The sequence below is a fragment of the Vitis riparia genome, chromosome 3, assembly GCF_004353265.1.
Source record: "Vitis riparia cultivar Riparia Gloire de Montpellier isolate 1030 chromosome 3, EGFV_Vit.rip_1.0, whole genome shotgun sequence".
Taxonomy (NCBI): Eukaryota; Viridiplantae; Streptophyta; class Magnoliopsida; order Vitales; family Vitaceae; genus Vitis; species Vitis riparia.
The window spans coordinates 10,598,746-10,614,342 of NC_048433.1; the positions used below are offsets into that span (position 1 = coordinate 10,598,746).

General features: G+C 34.7%; 2 protein-coding genes across 5 annotated transcripts; both read right to left on the minus strand.

The window, feature by feature from the left end:
- Nucleotides 1-2,485: 2,485 nt before the first annotated feature.
- On the minus strand, nucleotides 2,486-5,020 carry LOC117910818 (pentatricopeptide repeat-containing protein At2g27800, mitochondrial-like). 4 transcript variants are annotated; one of them, XM_034824976.1, is made up of 3 exons: nucleotides 4,860-5,020; nucleotides 3,216-3,448; nucleotides 2,486-2,919 (listed from the first exon to the last, which is right to left on the minus strand). In XM_034824976.1, the coding sequence occupies exons 1-3, from the start codon at nucleotides 4,860-4,862 to the stop codon at nucleotides 2,850-2,852; spliced, it is 306 nt and encodes a 101-aa protein (XP_034680867.1). In that variant the 5' UTR covers nucleotides 4,863-5,020; the 3' UTR covers nucleotides 2,486-2,849. The 4 variants fall into 4 exon arrangements, with proteins under 4 accessions (XP_034680867.1, XP_034680865.1, XP_034680864.1 ...); XM_034824974.1 differs by having other exon boundaries at nucleotides 2,486-2,901; nucleotides 3,216-5,020; XM_034824973.1 differs by having other exon boundaries at nucleotides 3,216-5,020.
- A 2,341-nt stretch (nucleotides 5,021-7,361) lies between these two features.
- LOC117911355 (soluble inorganic pyrophosphatase 6, chloroplastic-like) lies at nucleotides 7,362-15,387 on the minus strand. The gene is made up of 6 exons (XM_034825699.1): nucleotides 15,069-15,387; nucleotides 12,715-12,875; nucleotides 11,032-11,132; nucleotides 10,733-10,914; nucleotides 7,862-7,960; nucleotides 7,362-7,673 (listed from the first exon to the last, which is right to left on the minus strand). The coding sequence occupies exons 1-6, from the start codon at nucleotides 15,288-15,290 to the stop codon at nucleotides 7,581-7,583; spliced, it is 858 nt and encodes a 285-aa protein (XP_034681590.1). The 5' UTR covers nucleotides 15,291-15,387; the 3' UTR covers nucleotides 7,362-7,580.
- Nucleotides 15,388-15,597: the final 210 nt, after the last annotated feature.

Sequence of the window (15,597 nt, forward strand, 5' to 3'; positions counted from 1 at the left end):
TAATATGGCTCTAGGATTAACTAATATATGGAGGATTTTGGTCATACACCTATTGGCAACTAGACTAATATTCATGTCGTGTTTTTGCGAAGAAAAATACACTATAAAAAAAAAAAAAACTCCACCATAGCATATATTTCATACTACATGTACTTGACAACTAAGATAAGGAAGTGAAAATATGAATTTCCCTTTTTTTTATTGTATGAGTCCTTATATATTATTATGCTTTAAATGATCTTATATATTATTTGATCTTATATATTATGTTCATTGTTGATAAGTCATTTAATGCCTAGGTGCTACAATATAAATTATTGTCGATGCTACATGCTTTCCAGATAAGATTTTCTGGATCCCCTTCGGGAAAATGAAAGGTGACATTGATGACACCCAGGTGGATTTATGTGGGGGTCCAAGGGGCGAGTGAGGAGAGGGTGAGTCTGACACGATCCCAACACGTGCCCACCACCCACCTCCCCTCTCCCTCCTCCCACAGACCCCTCCCTAAAACAACGGCTCCTCAATGGCTCAATCCTTACACATTCCTATCATGCTTCATCATCACCTACTCTCAACTTCCAGGAACGTACACTGCACCGCCTAATAATAGCCATCCAAACTGAAAAAGGTCAAAGCCAGGTTGATCTCAACTAATAGGAGGATGAAGCCGCCATGAGGTTGACCACAGGCTCCTCACAACCCAAGTCTTAAAAAGGGAAAACAACCCATAGACAAGCGCCCACAGATTGTTGATGTGTTTGCTTGTTTAAAAGAAACACCCTTTTACCTGTGATTTGGTTCTCTCTCTCTCTCTATCTCTCTCTACAAGTCATTCATCAATGGCACCTACTGCAGCAATGCTCATACTCTCTCAGCACCACCATGGCACCTCAACTTGCCAGCCACCTCTGCCTCCACCACCAGCTTCTTCTCCCACAAGGGCTTATCTTCTCAAATGGTTTTCATCTGAAAGCTCAGAGCCTAAACTGTCTCTGGACATGGCAGATACTGCTATTTCTACTACTTCTTCTTCCTCCACATCTGCTTCCTGGGTGGCCAAGAGTCTTGAAGATGTCCTCCTCCAGCTCTGGTGAAGATGATGATGCCCCAAGATCTCATGCATGTTTCTTTGTATATGAATAAATATTAATTTCCCCTCTCTTCATCAATCTTGTACACATGACAGTTGTGTTAATACATCATCATCATCATTATATTTTCTCTTCCGTTTTCCCCCAGTTTTCCCAGCAACCAATCAGACCATGCCTAATCTCTTACTAAATGCCCTTAACGTGGGCTTTGATCATGATTTGGGTTTTCTCAGCAAATTCAGTTACAATGTCAATGCCGGGACAGGGGGAAAAAACCCATTCAATCCATCTATTTAAGCCTATTTTTCTTTTAAGTTTTTTTTTTTTACATTTATTAGTCCATGAAAAATCGAAATTTTCTGTTTGGCTTGTGAATTAAAAAGACGAATCCAACCATAAATATCACAGAAATTTATGTAAATTAGATATTAATGTCAATTCCATAACATCATTCTCCAATGATTGGGATAGTTGGTGTCCTGGTTTCATCCCAGGATCAGTCTGCGCTTGAGGGATGATGAAAAATATAAAATAATAAATTTAAATTTCATAACATTTTTACAATTTTTAAAAGATTTTCATTTTTGCTTTTACGGTTAAAACACTGGAATAGAGAATGATTTTTTTTTCATTTATTTATTAATATATTTACATTGTTTTTTAAAATGGGAATTGAAATAAAAAATTCATTAATATAAAAATCAATTTGAATTCAAAATTCAAACAAGGAAGGTTCATCTATAAAAACCTTTAAAAGGCTGAGAGACCGAGGGTGAGTAGTCCGAAGAGAAAGCAAATAGTGCCATTCTCTTGTGGGAGTTTTGAGTTCTCCAAAAATTACTAAGTCATGAACACTTGTAAAAACACAAGTTGGGGAGGGAAGGTTCCCGTGATTCGCTTGGCTGCCTTCGCATCTTACGTTTACTTTTGTTGTGCATTGGGAAGGTTGGCTAAGATGGGGGTCTTAGCACATGGCTGTTTTCGATGGTGTGACTGTTAAGATTTTATCTCCATGATATTATGATTTACTTCCATTCTCATCATGTCTACTCCCTCGTACCAAATGCACCCTTGTGTTTACTAGGATTACTAGGCATCCAACCTTCATCTTCTCACACCTCCTATTGGATGTGAGATGTAACTAAGGTGCATTTCTACTTCCAGCTCCCTTCAGAGGGCATCCCTGAAGTTGGGCTAATCATTCTAGCTATTCATTTCTTGTCGTGAATATGCACTTCTAGCTAAGGCCTCATGGATGGGAATTTTCTACCACAATGGGGTTTTCCAAAATAAAACTACCTATTCAACACCTTGGACTAGCCATTGTAGAAGGTAAAGTTAAAAGATCATCAATTCCCAATGAAAATAGCATAGTAATACATGCTGCAAGCTTGGATAATGCAGATTCTCTTATATCTGGAGAGTTTCCCTTCACAACTCAAAGCTTTACACCCATCAAATACAAACTCCAAGCATGGAAGAAGTATACAATTTGAAATTGATTATCCATAATAAGAATCTGAAAAGATGGATGTGATCTCCTTCATCCGATAGAGGACAAAGTTCCTAACACTATATATATAGTAGGCTCCTCTTAAGTGCGTAAACATGTTTTAAAGTCATTAGAGCTCATTGAATCCAAAGCCGACAATATCCACATTGAAGGGAGTGGGTGATTACAGTAGAAAGAATAAACCCTAAGAAGATGTTCTCTCATGAAAAGTCTAGAAAACATGGAGATCACAATTGGGTTTGCTAGATTTCTCTTCTGCAATTGCTCTCACTTGCCCATTCAATTAAGTTTTTCCTGATATTCACATTGGAACTAAAACAGAGATCAGAGTTTTAGCAAGCTCAAAGATTTTCAGTCTTATAGTAAAATTGGAATAATCTCATAAGATAAGCCTTTAGATCATGCTCTTAACTTCTCATACTCATATACAGTATAGTTACAAGTTATCCAAGATGACAAAACTCAACCCTCAACAACTTTAACTCATACCTGCAATAAAACCCGATACTATCATAGCTCTCCTAGATAATATCAACAGGAGGACAAACTTTTCCTCAAGAAAACGAGAGTAAACATAAATCACATAAAAGGCTTCTAGTTCCCATTACCTGAATCTGTTTCTGTAACTCGAATTTCCAAAGTCGTCTTCAAGCACATTGAGAAGTTTCCTGTAAGTATGCCCATCAACAAGCTCTTTCTCTTGCAGCTCCTTTAATAACTGCATGGAATCCTCAGTCCTTCCTTGTCTGCACATCTCATCCAAGACTGTCTGGTATGTAATGAAATCAGCTGACCTGTGCTTTTCAAACATCTCCCGCAGAAAATTCACTGCCTCCTCAACCTGGCCACCAAGAGCCAAAGCATTCACAAGTGAATTATATACCTTGCTGCTTGGAATAAAACCTTTTCTCTTCATTTCATCATATAACTCCCTAGCATTGTTTGTTCGGCCTTGGGCACATAACCCATGGATCAAATAATCATATGTATACGAGTTCGGCAGGCAGTTATTAAAAACTACCCCCATCTGATGGAATATTCTAAGGGCATCATTGACATGAAGAGAATGCACATAACCCTTAATCATGGAATTCACAGAGAAAACATCAGGTTCAACTCCATCATCGATCATTTGCTTGAAAAGACGTCTAACAGGCTCCATATACAAATGGCTTATATAAGAATTGTTTCCCCTCCTCAAGAATGCTGCAAAGAGGATATTGTAAGTCCTGACGGAAGGCCTACAATCCAAGGTTCTGCGACTCCTCATGTGGTTCAATATATTTACAGCTCTAATCAACTTCTGGGCTTCAACGAAGTAATATATCATCGAATTATAAAGGGCCTCAGAACCAATATAAGGAACAGCAAGCACTTGGTTAACAACACCATCCATCTCTTGGTACAATTTTGCAGCACCAAGCTTCTTTATGGTAATGTGATAAGTCGAAACATCATGCCTGAACCTAGGCTGTTGTGATGCCCAATTGAATATCTCCAAACACACAATGGGATTTTTTTGAAGACTTAAAGTTCTGGATAATTCCTCGGGACCGAATCTTGGGGGAAGCTGTGATATGGCATGGTGAAATTGGGCTTCATCAAGCCGAGGTTTGGTATTAGCTTTCAATCTTTTACTAGCTCTCCTTCTAAAGGATCTTGATGGTGCTACATTTGAATAAGAACAACAGAACAAAAGGCTGGGGTATTTGTACAAACTTGTGTCGATCCGGGTTTGAGTCATAGATTGTTTAGGATTCAATTTGTGAATAATGTGATGGAAATGGCATGGAAGAATAGTGTGTTTGGATGGAGAATACAATGAGGGAGGAGTATGATTTGTGAAAGTTATCGGATTTGCAAAATAATTGTGAGATAGGGTTTTAGAGAAAATTTTATTCATAGAATTTCTATAATGGTAAGGATACCTCAAACAACCTCCACGAAAAGAAATCATATTATCAAACACAAAAAAAAAAAAAAGACACTAATTCATTGATCCTCTAATTTGGTTGCTGAGAAAATGTAAGAAAAAGAAAAGGAAATTTTATTCGTTAAGAGTTTCTGTAAAAGACGTCGATTGAACAGAACGTACAGACAATCATCAGAAGCAGAATACAATCGAATCAATGACACTCTGTTTGGATACTGAGAAAACGCAGGAAAATAAAAGAATTCAATAGATTTTCATTACATGGAACTTAGAGTCGGAGTTTTTCATTGTTCTAAAACCAACACCACGCAAAACATACCATTCAAAGCTCCATTTTCTCTCATTTTCTCTTCACTCTCTCGGGAATCAGAAAAGTCAACTTGGGGGTTTCAGATTGTTGAAGTTGAAATAAACAGGAAATTTGAAGATGAAGAGTGGAAGATCTCTTTCTTGTTGAGTGTCGCAGAAACCAAAACGACGGGAGAGCTGTCGTTTTGTGGTTTGAGCCCTAGCATGTGTGGGCTATAAAAGAGGCCCATTCAATCTGTAAGACTGCCCGTCTTGTATGGAAAACGGGGTTTGTAGCCCATTTCACAAGGTCGTATTTATCCGTTCTTTCCTAATTTTGAAAGTGATTATTTGAATTTTGATAATTGTTTTCAAAATAGTTATAAATAATAAGAGCCTATTTGATCGTGTGATTTTAAAATAATTTTTTATTTTTAATTAATTTTAAAATTTTCTAATAATGTTTGATTGTTATTTTCTAGAAACGATTTTTAAAAACAAAGTGAAATAGAGAATATTTTTTATAAAACAAGTAGAAGTTGTTTTCACCAATTTTTTTAAAATTAAAATGAAAATATGGACTCGTTTGACCATATTTTCTGAAATTTATTTTTAGAAATTGGTTTTTATTTTTTAACTTAAAATCAGTTTTTAAAAATAAGTTTTGGAAAATATGGTCAAACAGACCCTAATTTTTTAAAACTATTCGCTAATATTTTGTAAAATAAAAGACTATTTGTAAACCTGAAATATTTTTTATATTTTTAAATATGCTTTAAAGATAATTTTTATATCTAATACTTTATTGTTAATCATTTTACATATTTATATAATTAGTTTTTTAAATAACCCTAAAAAATAAGTGAAAATATTTTTTTTAAAAATATCTTCTGAAAACATATTATTTTTTATTTTTAAGAATAAAAACATAAAATAACTTTTTAGTTATCAGATATGTTTTTCTTTTTTTTCTTTTTGAATTAAAAAAGTTTTTTTTTTTAAACAAAAAATTATTCTCGAAAAATGGAAAATAGTTTTCTTGCTCCAACTAAACAGGTCCAATCATCTTAGGCATTAAAGAGCAATTTTTTTTTTGATGTAAAATAATATTTTAAATGAAAACCTTTGAAAGTCATTTTTAAAAATAATTTTGGAATGCCATACCTATTTGAGATACCCATTTATTTCCGTATCAACTAGATGTAGAAGTCAAAGACATAATTAAAAAAAAAATGGTATTTACCTTTACAAAAAATTTATTAAATATGAAATAACTTGCAACCTTACTTTTTTAAGTCCGCATTAAGTTTAAATTGATTGAATTAGATTCGAGTTAATCAGATCAAATGATATAAAACTGATCAACAATTTTTTTGAAAACTTATACATCTTTCTAGAAAATGAAATAGTATAAGGTATAATAACAATTTAATATTTTTCCTTAAAAATCTAAATAAATAAATAAATAAAATAAATATTATTATACAAGACAATATAAATTATAAATATAATAATAAAAATATTAAATCTGGTCAAATTAGATTTCGATTGTCCGAACCTTGACCTAAAGCCAACCCACATGGAGTTCAAAATGAAAAATACAAATACTTGCCCTAGTCTGTCCAAAAGTTATGTTAAATCCAGCAACCCACTAAAGTAATAAATAAATTAGATACTGCAGCTAACACCGCAGCACCGACCACATCCCAATTCACTTCGTAAAATGAAGCAGTGAAACCATCAGGCTAGGGGCCTTGTTATTCTTCATTCCAAACATCGCCTGATGCATTTCCTTTTCCTCTACAGGGTTCTTCAGCATCTTAATTTGCTAAGGTATAAGACATCTCAACACCCTGCAGTCTTAGGTGATGTTTGTTTTTTTACTTAATTCTAAATAGAACTTTAATACTTAATAGTATTAAATATTAGGTTGTTTGTTTTGTAGTATTTTATTTCTATTAAGTATTAAAAAGTAAAAAAAAATCATTGTGTTATTTTTTTTATTTAGAAAAAGCTATATATTTTGGCTTTTTCTATTTAGTAAAAAGTTTATAATAAGTCATGAAAAAGTAAAAAAACAAACGACCTAAATTCTAAAACTAAATGATTTTTAGTAAAAAGTCAAAAAAACAAACACCACCTAAGTCTGGCACTATTAAGATATGTAGAATATGAGTTCAGAAGCTTATTATAAAAACCTGTAATAGACGCTTTAACAGCTGCATACTCCTCTGGTCTATTCCCGTACTCATCATTAAGACACAAAATAGTATTCCTCACCCTATTCATTTGTAGCATCCCCAAGCTGAAGCCACCTCGCCCTTACCTTTGCCCCTAATTAGGATTAACACCACTATGATAGAGATAGTTGAGTTCCATCCATACATAACAACTACAAATTGATTAATGGACCAAATCCGTCACTTGGTGTATGTACGATTTCCAATTCAAAAACTAAAAGGCCTCTAGTAAAGTTTCAGATCCCCTGAAGAACATTGCTTGGGTATCAGTATAATCAATTGGTAGATCAATCTTCTAATTTGAAAACCAAAAAAAGAAAAAGCTTTATTTCATAATGATGAGTGCAAGAATAAAGACAGACTGCAATTAGAGTATGTTCTAGCTCAAAATTGTGAAAAATAAAGTTCATGTCAACTAATAATAATACCAGGACTACACCAGAAGTAAAACCTCTTTATGTGTCACTGAGTACCCAGCAGTAACAGCCGCAGGTCGACTCTTCAAATCATATTTACACAAGTGATAGCTCTCCAGCAGGAATCGATCTCTTGACAAGTTTAGCCCAAGACTCATTAGTCTCATTAATTACCTTGAGGGCATAATCCTGCTTAAACAGAAAATTTATTCCCAAGTCAAAAATGAAAACATAATAGAATAGAAGATAATAAGCAGACAGGTGGATTTGTTTCCACTCCAGATTTTCTTTTATCCAACTGAGAGGATGCCCATGAAAACTATTCAATGCGTAGAAAAATTAAACACAAAAATAAAGCAATATGAATCTAAAAGTACCTTGTTTGCTGCCTTGTTGCCCAGACCGAACTTGTTAGCTGGTTTTCCATCAGGGATCTTATAGTCTCTAAACCAGTCTCTAATTGCAGTAAGAGTGCCCTGAACATAACAGACAGATCAGTCCCATTATATTTTACATGGTTTTAAAAACCAGACCAGATCGACCGGTCACGGTTCCAGTCTGGTCCGGTCAATTAGGCCAAAAAGAGGTTGAACCGGAATCAGACCGGCGAATCAGACAAACCGTCCGGTTCCCTCCGAACCGGACGGTTCAATTAATTTTATTTTTCCCCAACATCAAAACAATGTCGTTTTGATGAGTATAAAATCTCATTTTCATCCCCCACACCGCCCAACCCCTCGTGCAGCTGCCCTAGTTGGAGCCGCCCACTGTCACCAGCACCGAGCTGTCACTAGTTGAACATCGCTCCCCCGACGGCAAAACACCCACACCCCCACCCCATCCTCGGCAGTGCTCCGCTTGCATTGCTGTAAGGGCAGTAGCTCCTTTCAATTTTATTTTTTATGTTTTGTATTTAATATGCTTTTTTTTTTTGTTGATTATAATCTTGATATTATGTTTAATATTTAATTTTTATAATTTATTATTATTTTTAATCTTAATAATATATAAAATATATGTTTATGACGTCACTGGTTCAACCGCCAGTCTGACCAATGAACCGGTAACTTTTTCGGTTCAATAACCGGTCCAGTTCTGAAAACATTGATATTTTACAAAATGGGACTGTAATGACAACAACTGATAACTTCAATATTGTTATGACAAAATTAAATTCTTGCCTTGTTTCGGTTTTCCCCTTCCATATTATACCTGCTTGTATGTGTGTACAAGTGCACAAGTTAATGCAAATGTGAGTGAGAAATTAAGGAAGAGAGCAGCCAATACACTAAATTGTTTTACAATAAATAAACCCACTAAGAGGAGCTAAGAAGACTGTTTGGAAACATAAGATTGCTCACATTATTAGTATAAATCAGTTAAACCTGCTTTCACTTGCATGAAACATTTGAAAAATACTTCAAAAGGATATTTAGATGAAATTTCAAGATATGCTCATCCAAAGAGGCAAGCCTCGAATGCCCATAAATCTAGAAACAGTTTCATAAATTTTCTCTTAGGGGAAAGCAATAATATCAGGTTGAGCTATCATGTTTCACTCTATATGCTAAACAAGCATATTTGTTTAGGAACTGTGCTTTGAAGTTAGTGGAATGAAGAAGTGCCAGCATTCCTTATCTGTATGTTCAACAGAACTAAAACTGTGGGTGTATAACTTCGGTAAGCTCCAATCATCTGAAAAATACTTAAACCACTGGTCTCATGAGTACCGAGAAACCAGGCTCAGGTAATACATGCAATGAGCCAGGCTGGCAATTACTAAATCCATAGATTATCACATATAAGCATAGGCTAGGCAACACAAAGTAGTAACCATTACTGTTGACCATTCTGTGTGCATTCTCTCAACGTGTATCTCATCGTTTGACCTTTAACTCATGCATTTCTATTTAAAGCTTGTCACCCCATCTAATCTAGATGGTAAAACCATTGGAACCCCCAAACAAAGAAAAGAATAAGGAAAATTTTGTGAATTTTTCATGCATACTAATCTGGAAATAAATTGACCGGGTGATTTCAAGTGAACTCTTGAGTTTATAGGAGTACATAAAGCAATTTATGCAGGCCACATGAAGACTATTAGCTACTAATTTATTGAGATTCTAAAATCAAAAGATACTATCCAACAGCTTTACCATGACTCAAGTACCGTTGATTCAAAAAGTTCCCTCTTTCTGATTTAAATGACTGATTAAAAAGCCATTTAACAGTCACATGGTCACAAATCCGGTATGGTTGGTAGTCACTCCATGATGGCTAATAGATGATATAAGCATAAAGTCAATGTAATGTTGTTTCAATCGATAAGAATAATAACAAAATTATGGTACAGAAGCTCAGATGTGATTCTAGAGAATTAGATAAAGAAATATCATATCATCTGAGGAAATAACAAATCGACAAATAGTTTGCTCTAAAAAAATCCAATAAGTATATAATGATTGCAGATGCCCACTAAATAAGGAATGAATTGTTGGTGAAAATACTAATCAAATAGTGATCTTCTCTCAACCAGTCAACCTTTTGCTCAGATGATAAAAATCCTAATTAATGTGTTGACAAATCAATCCAGATTCTCTGACAAATTTGGCATTGGTTTGTGGAGAGAGATGTGGACAGTGTATGGACAATAAGCAGACCTACCAGGAAGATTATCTAGGTTTATAGAAGCTCAACTACCATACTGTTCAATCAAACAACTAAAATTTAGTTGCATCATGCAAAAATGTGAAAGAGAACTCAACAAGCCTCATTCCAACTATTTTGGGTCAACTACCAGAATCCTTATCCATAATTTGGTCTATTTAGGGCTGTATCTTCATGAGATATCTTGTACACAATTTTTATAATTAAACAAACTGAGGCACCCAGATACTCCAAAGACAAAATGACCCATGTCCATTTTAAATCACTCCGCTTTTATCCAAAACAATATTTGCCCTAGTTTTATCAAAATTTGACTAAATACACAAATGCCACATTAATTCACATCCTTCCTACTAAAGAAAATATAAATTCAATTCCTATTCCAGCAAAAAGCACTCCATAACCAGTAGAATGATTATAAAATCATAGTTTCATTACAAATTACATAGTTGCTATCAATTGAAGGAATTGGAAAAACACATTATTACTTTATTACATTATACTCCAAACTGAACAATATTCTGACATAATTAAATAGTTTGTAGAAGAAAGAACAAAGCCATAGGAAGAAAAAGACATACCGGGAAATGCTTCTCAACATCATCAACATCATTCACAAGGGAAGCCCTTGGATCATCCAATGAAATTGCAACTATTTTCCAGTCAAGTTCCCCCTCATCAATCATAGCTAAAGCACCCAGAGGCTTGACCCTGAGAATCTGGCCAATCTTTGCTCGACTTTCTCCAATCTCAACAACATCAACTACAAATTGAAGAAAATATCAATAGATATTCAATTTGTCAGCTAGTCAAGTAAAACAGCAGTCCATAAAACTATTGGGCAGTTCAAATGTTATAAACAAAGTATATAGCAGTATACCTGGATCATTATCACCAAATGCCCCTTCAACTTCAGAGTTTGCTAAAGATGGGTCTTCCCATGTTTGTGGAAGCAATCCATAATTCCAATTTATGTTGTAGCTGAGACAGATAGAAAATGAATTAGAAAGTAATTTTAAGGAATGAAATTTTCAATTAGATCTCGTGATCATTTGATCACAAACACATAAAGAAATACAATATTGTATGAGGAAATTGGAGCAAAAACAAGTGAAATTTCAATAGAGCAGGCCTACATCAAGGGTGGGTATTGAGACCCTATCGTTATGCCATATATTTCTCATAAATGACATAATTTTAGTTGAGTGAGAAGAATAGTGGTCAATTCTTAGTCAAGACTATGGATTCATGTTTTAGATTAATGTAAATATTATGAATGTGTAGAATATTATTACTATATTAATGAAATGGATGACCCTTAAGGGATGAGGAGTCCTATTTTTCTTTGACTTGAATATTTTGTTTATTGGGTGATTCATGTACACCTGTGGTGTACCTGTGTTGTGCTCCCTATTTTAGGTGCTTATAGAATAAACTTTTGTTTACCTATTAGAAAAAGTAAGAACAGATAAAGCCAGTTAAAGTGTTTCATGCTGTTACGTTGGGAAGTTTTTCCCCTAACTTCTCAAAGTTATCAGGTTAACTGACAAACATGCTGTCTACACAGCCTAACATTTTTCCTTAACCTCCACAACCTCAGTTAATTAGGATTTATAGTGGTGATCTAAAGGCTGCAGCCTACAAATAACAGGTTAAATATTTAGTTATTTCTCAAGCAGGATATTTATCATGCCTATTGTCTTCAGCCAGTTGCATAAATGAATAAATCTAGGGCACAGTCATATGAGGGACAAAAAGAACAAAAGTAATGCAGAGAAAACTCAACTATCCTGACTATTGAATCCAAAATGCTACTCTTATTTAAAGGCCTCAAAAAGAGGCCCTTTCTTTAGGGACAGAAGAACTGATGATGGAAGGGAATCTGGAAATGAACATATCAAAAGCAGGTCAGAGGTATCTTGCGATATGCTCATTCGATGAACAGGATCTTTCACATATCTAGAGACATGGCCCATATGGGAGGTTCATCCTTGTGGAGCTCTACATCACCAAAGAAAGAGACAGACATGTTGGCAAAGAGGGAAGCTAGAACTCCTGTCTCTTTCTTAGGGAGATTCTATTCCAAACAATCCTTGGGAGGGTATGCATTCTGCATATGCTCTTTGGGCTTTGTTCTGTTTTCCTGTTTTATTTTTTGTGAAGGATCTCTCATGTTCTACATCCTTTTTGTCTCGCCTAATAATACCTTTCAGTTTTCAGTTTCAGGAAAAAAAAAAATAGAGAACACTATTGTAGACTGTGAATCAGCAGCATATGGTAGAAAAATCATGGTCACTTGATTAGATGATTGCTAGAAGATGTAGCTATGTCATTAACATGGATCAATTCCTTCCCAAAAGTTCCATATAGGAACTAGCTATTTCAAATCCCACCACATGCCTATTTCCACATATACCACCATATTTGGTAGACCAATTGCACATTTTCACTAAACAGCTAACCTTAGATATCATTGCATTTGAATGATGATAACTAAAACAAACACCTAAATATGAACAAATAAAAACTCTGCAAAAATATAACGTGAAACAGCAAATCTTACGGATAGTATCGAAGCTTTCCCTTTTTTGTATCCTGCTTTATTGGAGTGTATGGCTCATCAGTTGCAACCTCCATCTTTGCACTTGATTCTTTGGGTATTTCCGCAATAAAATTGAAAACGCCATCACCCAAGTGCAGTGGTAGATCATGCCAAGGGGAAACCTTTATTGTAAAAAAATTGTTAAGCATTGTGAGGGAAAAAAATCTTTTTTGTGATTAGACTACTGAAACTTAGTGTTTAATGAAACAGATCAATCTTAGTTCAAATGCAACAAGCTTCTAGTTTAACTTGCTAAATAAGGATTTTTGTGTGTACTTTAGTCCATTAACATCTTTGAATTTTGTTAAGAAAAATCTCTTGAAGCTGTAGAAGATTATTTGGAAGAATAATCCTCTTCTACAATTTGAGTTACGAAGATAGTGTTTTTTGTTAAAATGATCATCTATGTTCCATTGCAACTAATCCAACATTTTTTTTCAATAGGCAAATAAAGAGAATATATTAAAAGCACCAACAGAGCTAGCTAACCAGAGTACACAGGACAATTCTAACATTTGATCTCTAGGATATGATTAGTCAAGTTTTTTACTCATACATATATATTCCTAATGTAGGATTTCATAAGCACTTGTAATTATATCAATACTCTTTTTGGTGGAATGTAACAAATTGATTACGATACTAATTTTGAGTCAAACATAGAGATAGCCTTTTTAGAAGATGGAAAATAAACAGGGTGAATGACAACTGGTCTCTCAGTAGCTTACATGGCAAATTTAGTGATCTTAATGTCAGCTTGACCCTAATCCTATATAAGGAGTAGGATAAGTTCACAAATTATATGAAGAGAGTAGTTGGACAAAAGCTAATGAAAGATGCTGAAAAACAAACAAACAACTCATGAGATTGAACACTTAGGACCAAATTTACTGCTATTATAGTTGGAAACTTTCAAGAAACTACTCATCTAAAGAAATAAGGAAGATCGATAGCTCCATGGAGGAATAGCTTGTAAAATTTCTTCACATTCCATGAGATGATTTTTTTTGTCAATAGCAAATATAGAAAACTTACTGCCAGGTTTAAGTCCCAATGGGGACAAAAACTTACCTATCAAAAGAATAAATAAAAAAATTACTACCAAAGAGCTTAGCAAAATGGGGATGATACACATTCACTATCTATGAGATAATGCAAGGAATCACAATGTCGATATTTTATTCTATCATTCAACCAAGTCCATTAGCTGTTCACCAAGTGATGAGAGCACTCATGAAATTAGAAGATGGCACTTTAGCCCAAACAGATGGATCAAAAGTCATTCCATAAATGAGAATAAAAGTGGATTTTGGCCTAGCTTCAAGAACAAAATTTGATTTTTTGGTCCAACACTAAAAGATTGCATTTTGTGAACCACAGTTCAAATCATCCATAGATCTAGTTACATTTATGTTAGAATTGTATTGTTGCAGGCCACACCTCTCTATGAAAGTTCCAAACTATAGACATGACAAAGTACAAAGAACCATATTCTGATCATCAAACAACTAACAGACATAACCAAATAGGTAACAAATATCAGTCGGTTCTGTTGACGAGAGAACAACCAAACTGAGGAAAAGTTTTTTTTCTTTGATGGGTAAATGAAGTTTGTATCAATATAAAAAAGTACACATGACATAAACAATACAATCAAAGGGAAACAAGGCTTAGTCAAAAACCAGCAACCGCATCCTACCAATAGCCTAAACGACTCAGTTGAGTGGAGGGCCTAGAGGCATTTGTATTCTCATGACAATCCTAGATATCAAAATTTTCCTTTCCTCATTTTCCCACAGACCTTAAACAGCGGTTTGGTTGCCAATAAAATGGAGGAAAAGAAAATTCAGAATCTCGTTATTTGTCACTTGCCAGGCATGAACAGATAAAAGCAAATTAAATCATAAAAAAGTTCCGGATTCAAAATTTAAATTTCTTTCATTTTCATACATTTTTCAGAAAATAAAATTAAATAAATAAAAAATTATTTAAAAAAAAAAAAAAAACTAAACTAAACTAAACATTAAAATGGAACATCAACGGAGAAACAGTACTGCATCTCCTTCACCAAACAAATCCAATACTTCATCTTTTGTTTATTTCTACCACACTTTCTAGCCAACCAAACTGGGCAAAAGAGAGAGCCTTTACAACATTATGTCAGAAAATTAAAAACACACTAAAATGGAAAACGATCGAAGACAAAAGAAGCAATGCATCTATTCAACCAAACCAATCAAACACTCGATTTTACTTTCCTATACTTTCTAGGCAACCAAACAAATGAAAACACAGGGATAAAGCAAGCGAATAACCGTTTTTCCAGACGAATCAAGGAAGAAGACTCTGTAGTCAAGAGTTTCAGGCTGTCCTTGCTCTTTGACGTGGAGCTGAGGGTTGTGGAGAGCCCTGCAAGTGAATAGCCTTTTTGAGACTGACAGTGAGACTCCATTGTTGCAGCGTAGACTGCGAACTTGAGATATCCGGTTCAAGGAGAGGAACGGATTGGCGATGACGGCGAGTCGCGCGGCGGCCATGGCTGGACCGGCGAAGAAATGGTGAGTTCTGAATCCTGATAGGCTCCGGCAGTGGTTACAGGGTGAAGTAAAGGAGGGATTCTGATAAGAGGGCAGCCAAATGAATCTGGTCGCCTTTCTAGTCCGAGTCTGCTGTCATCTTATTTTATTTATTTTATTCCATTTTTATTTTTATATAACAACTTTATGGCTGGTGGATGACAAAGCTTCCAGACCTACATTCTTAGGAAAATATCCATGGGCTTTGGGTCGAAAACAATTTTTGAAAAATGGTTTTTAAAAACAATTTTTTAAAAATGGTATTTAA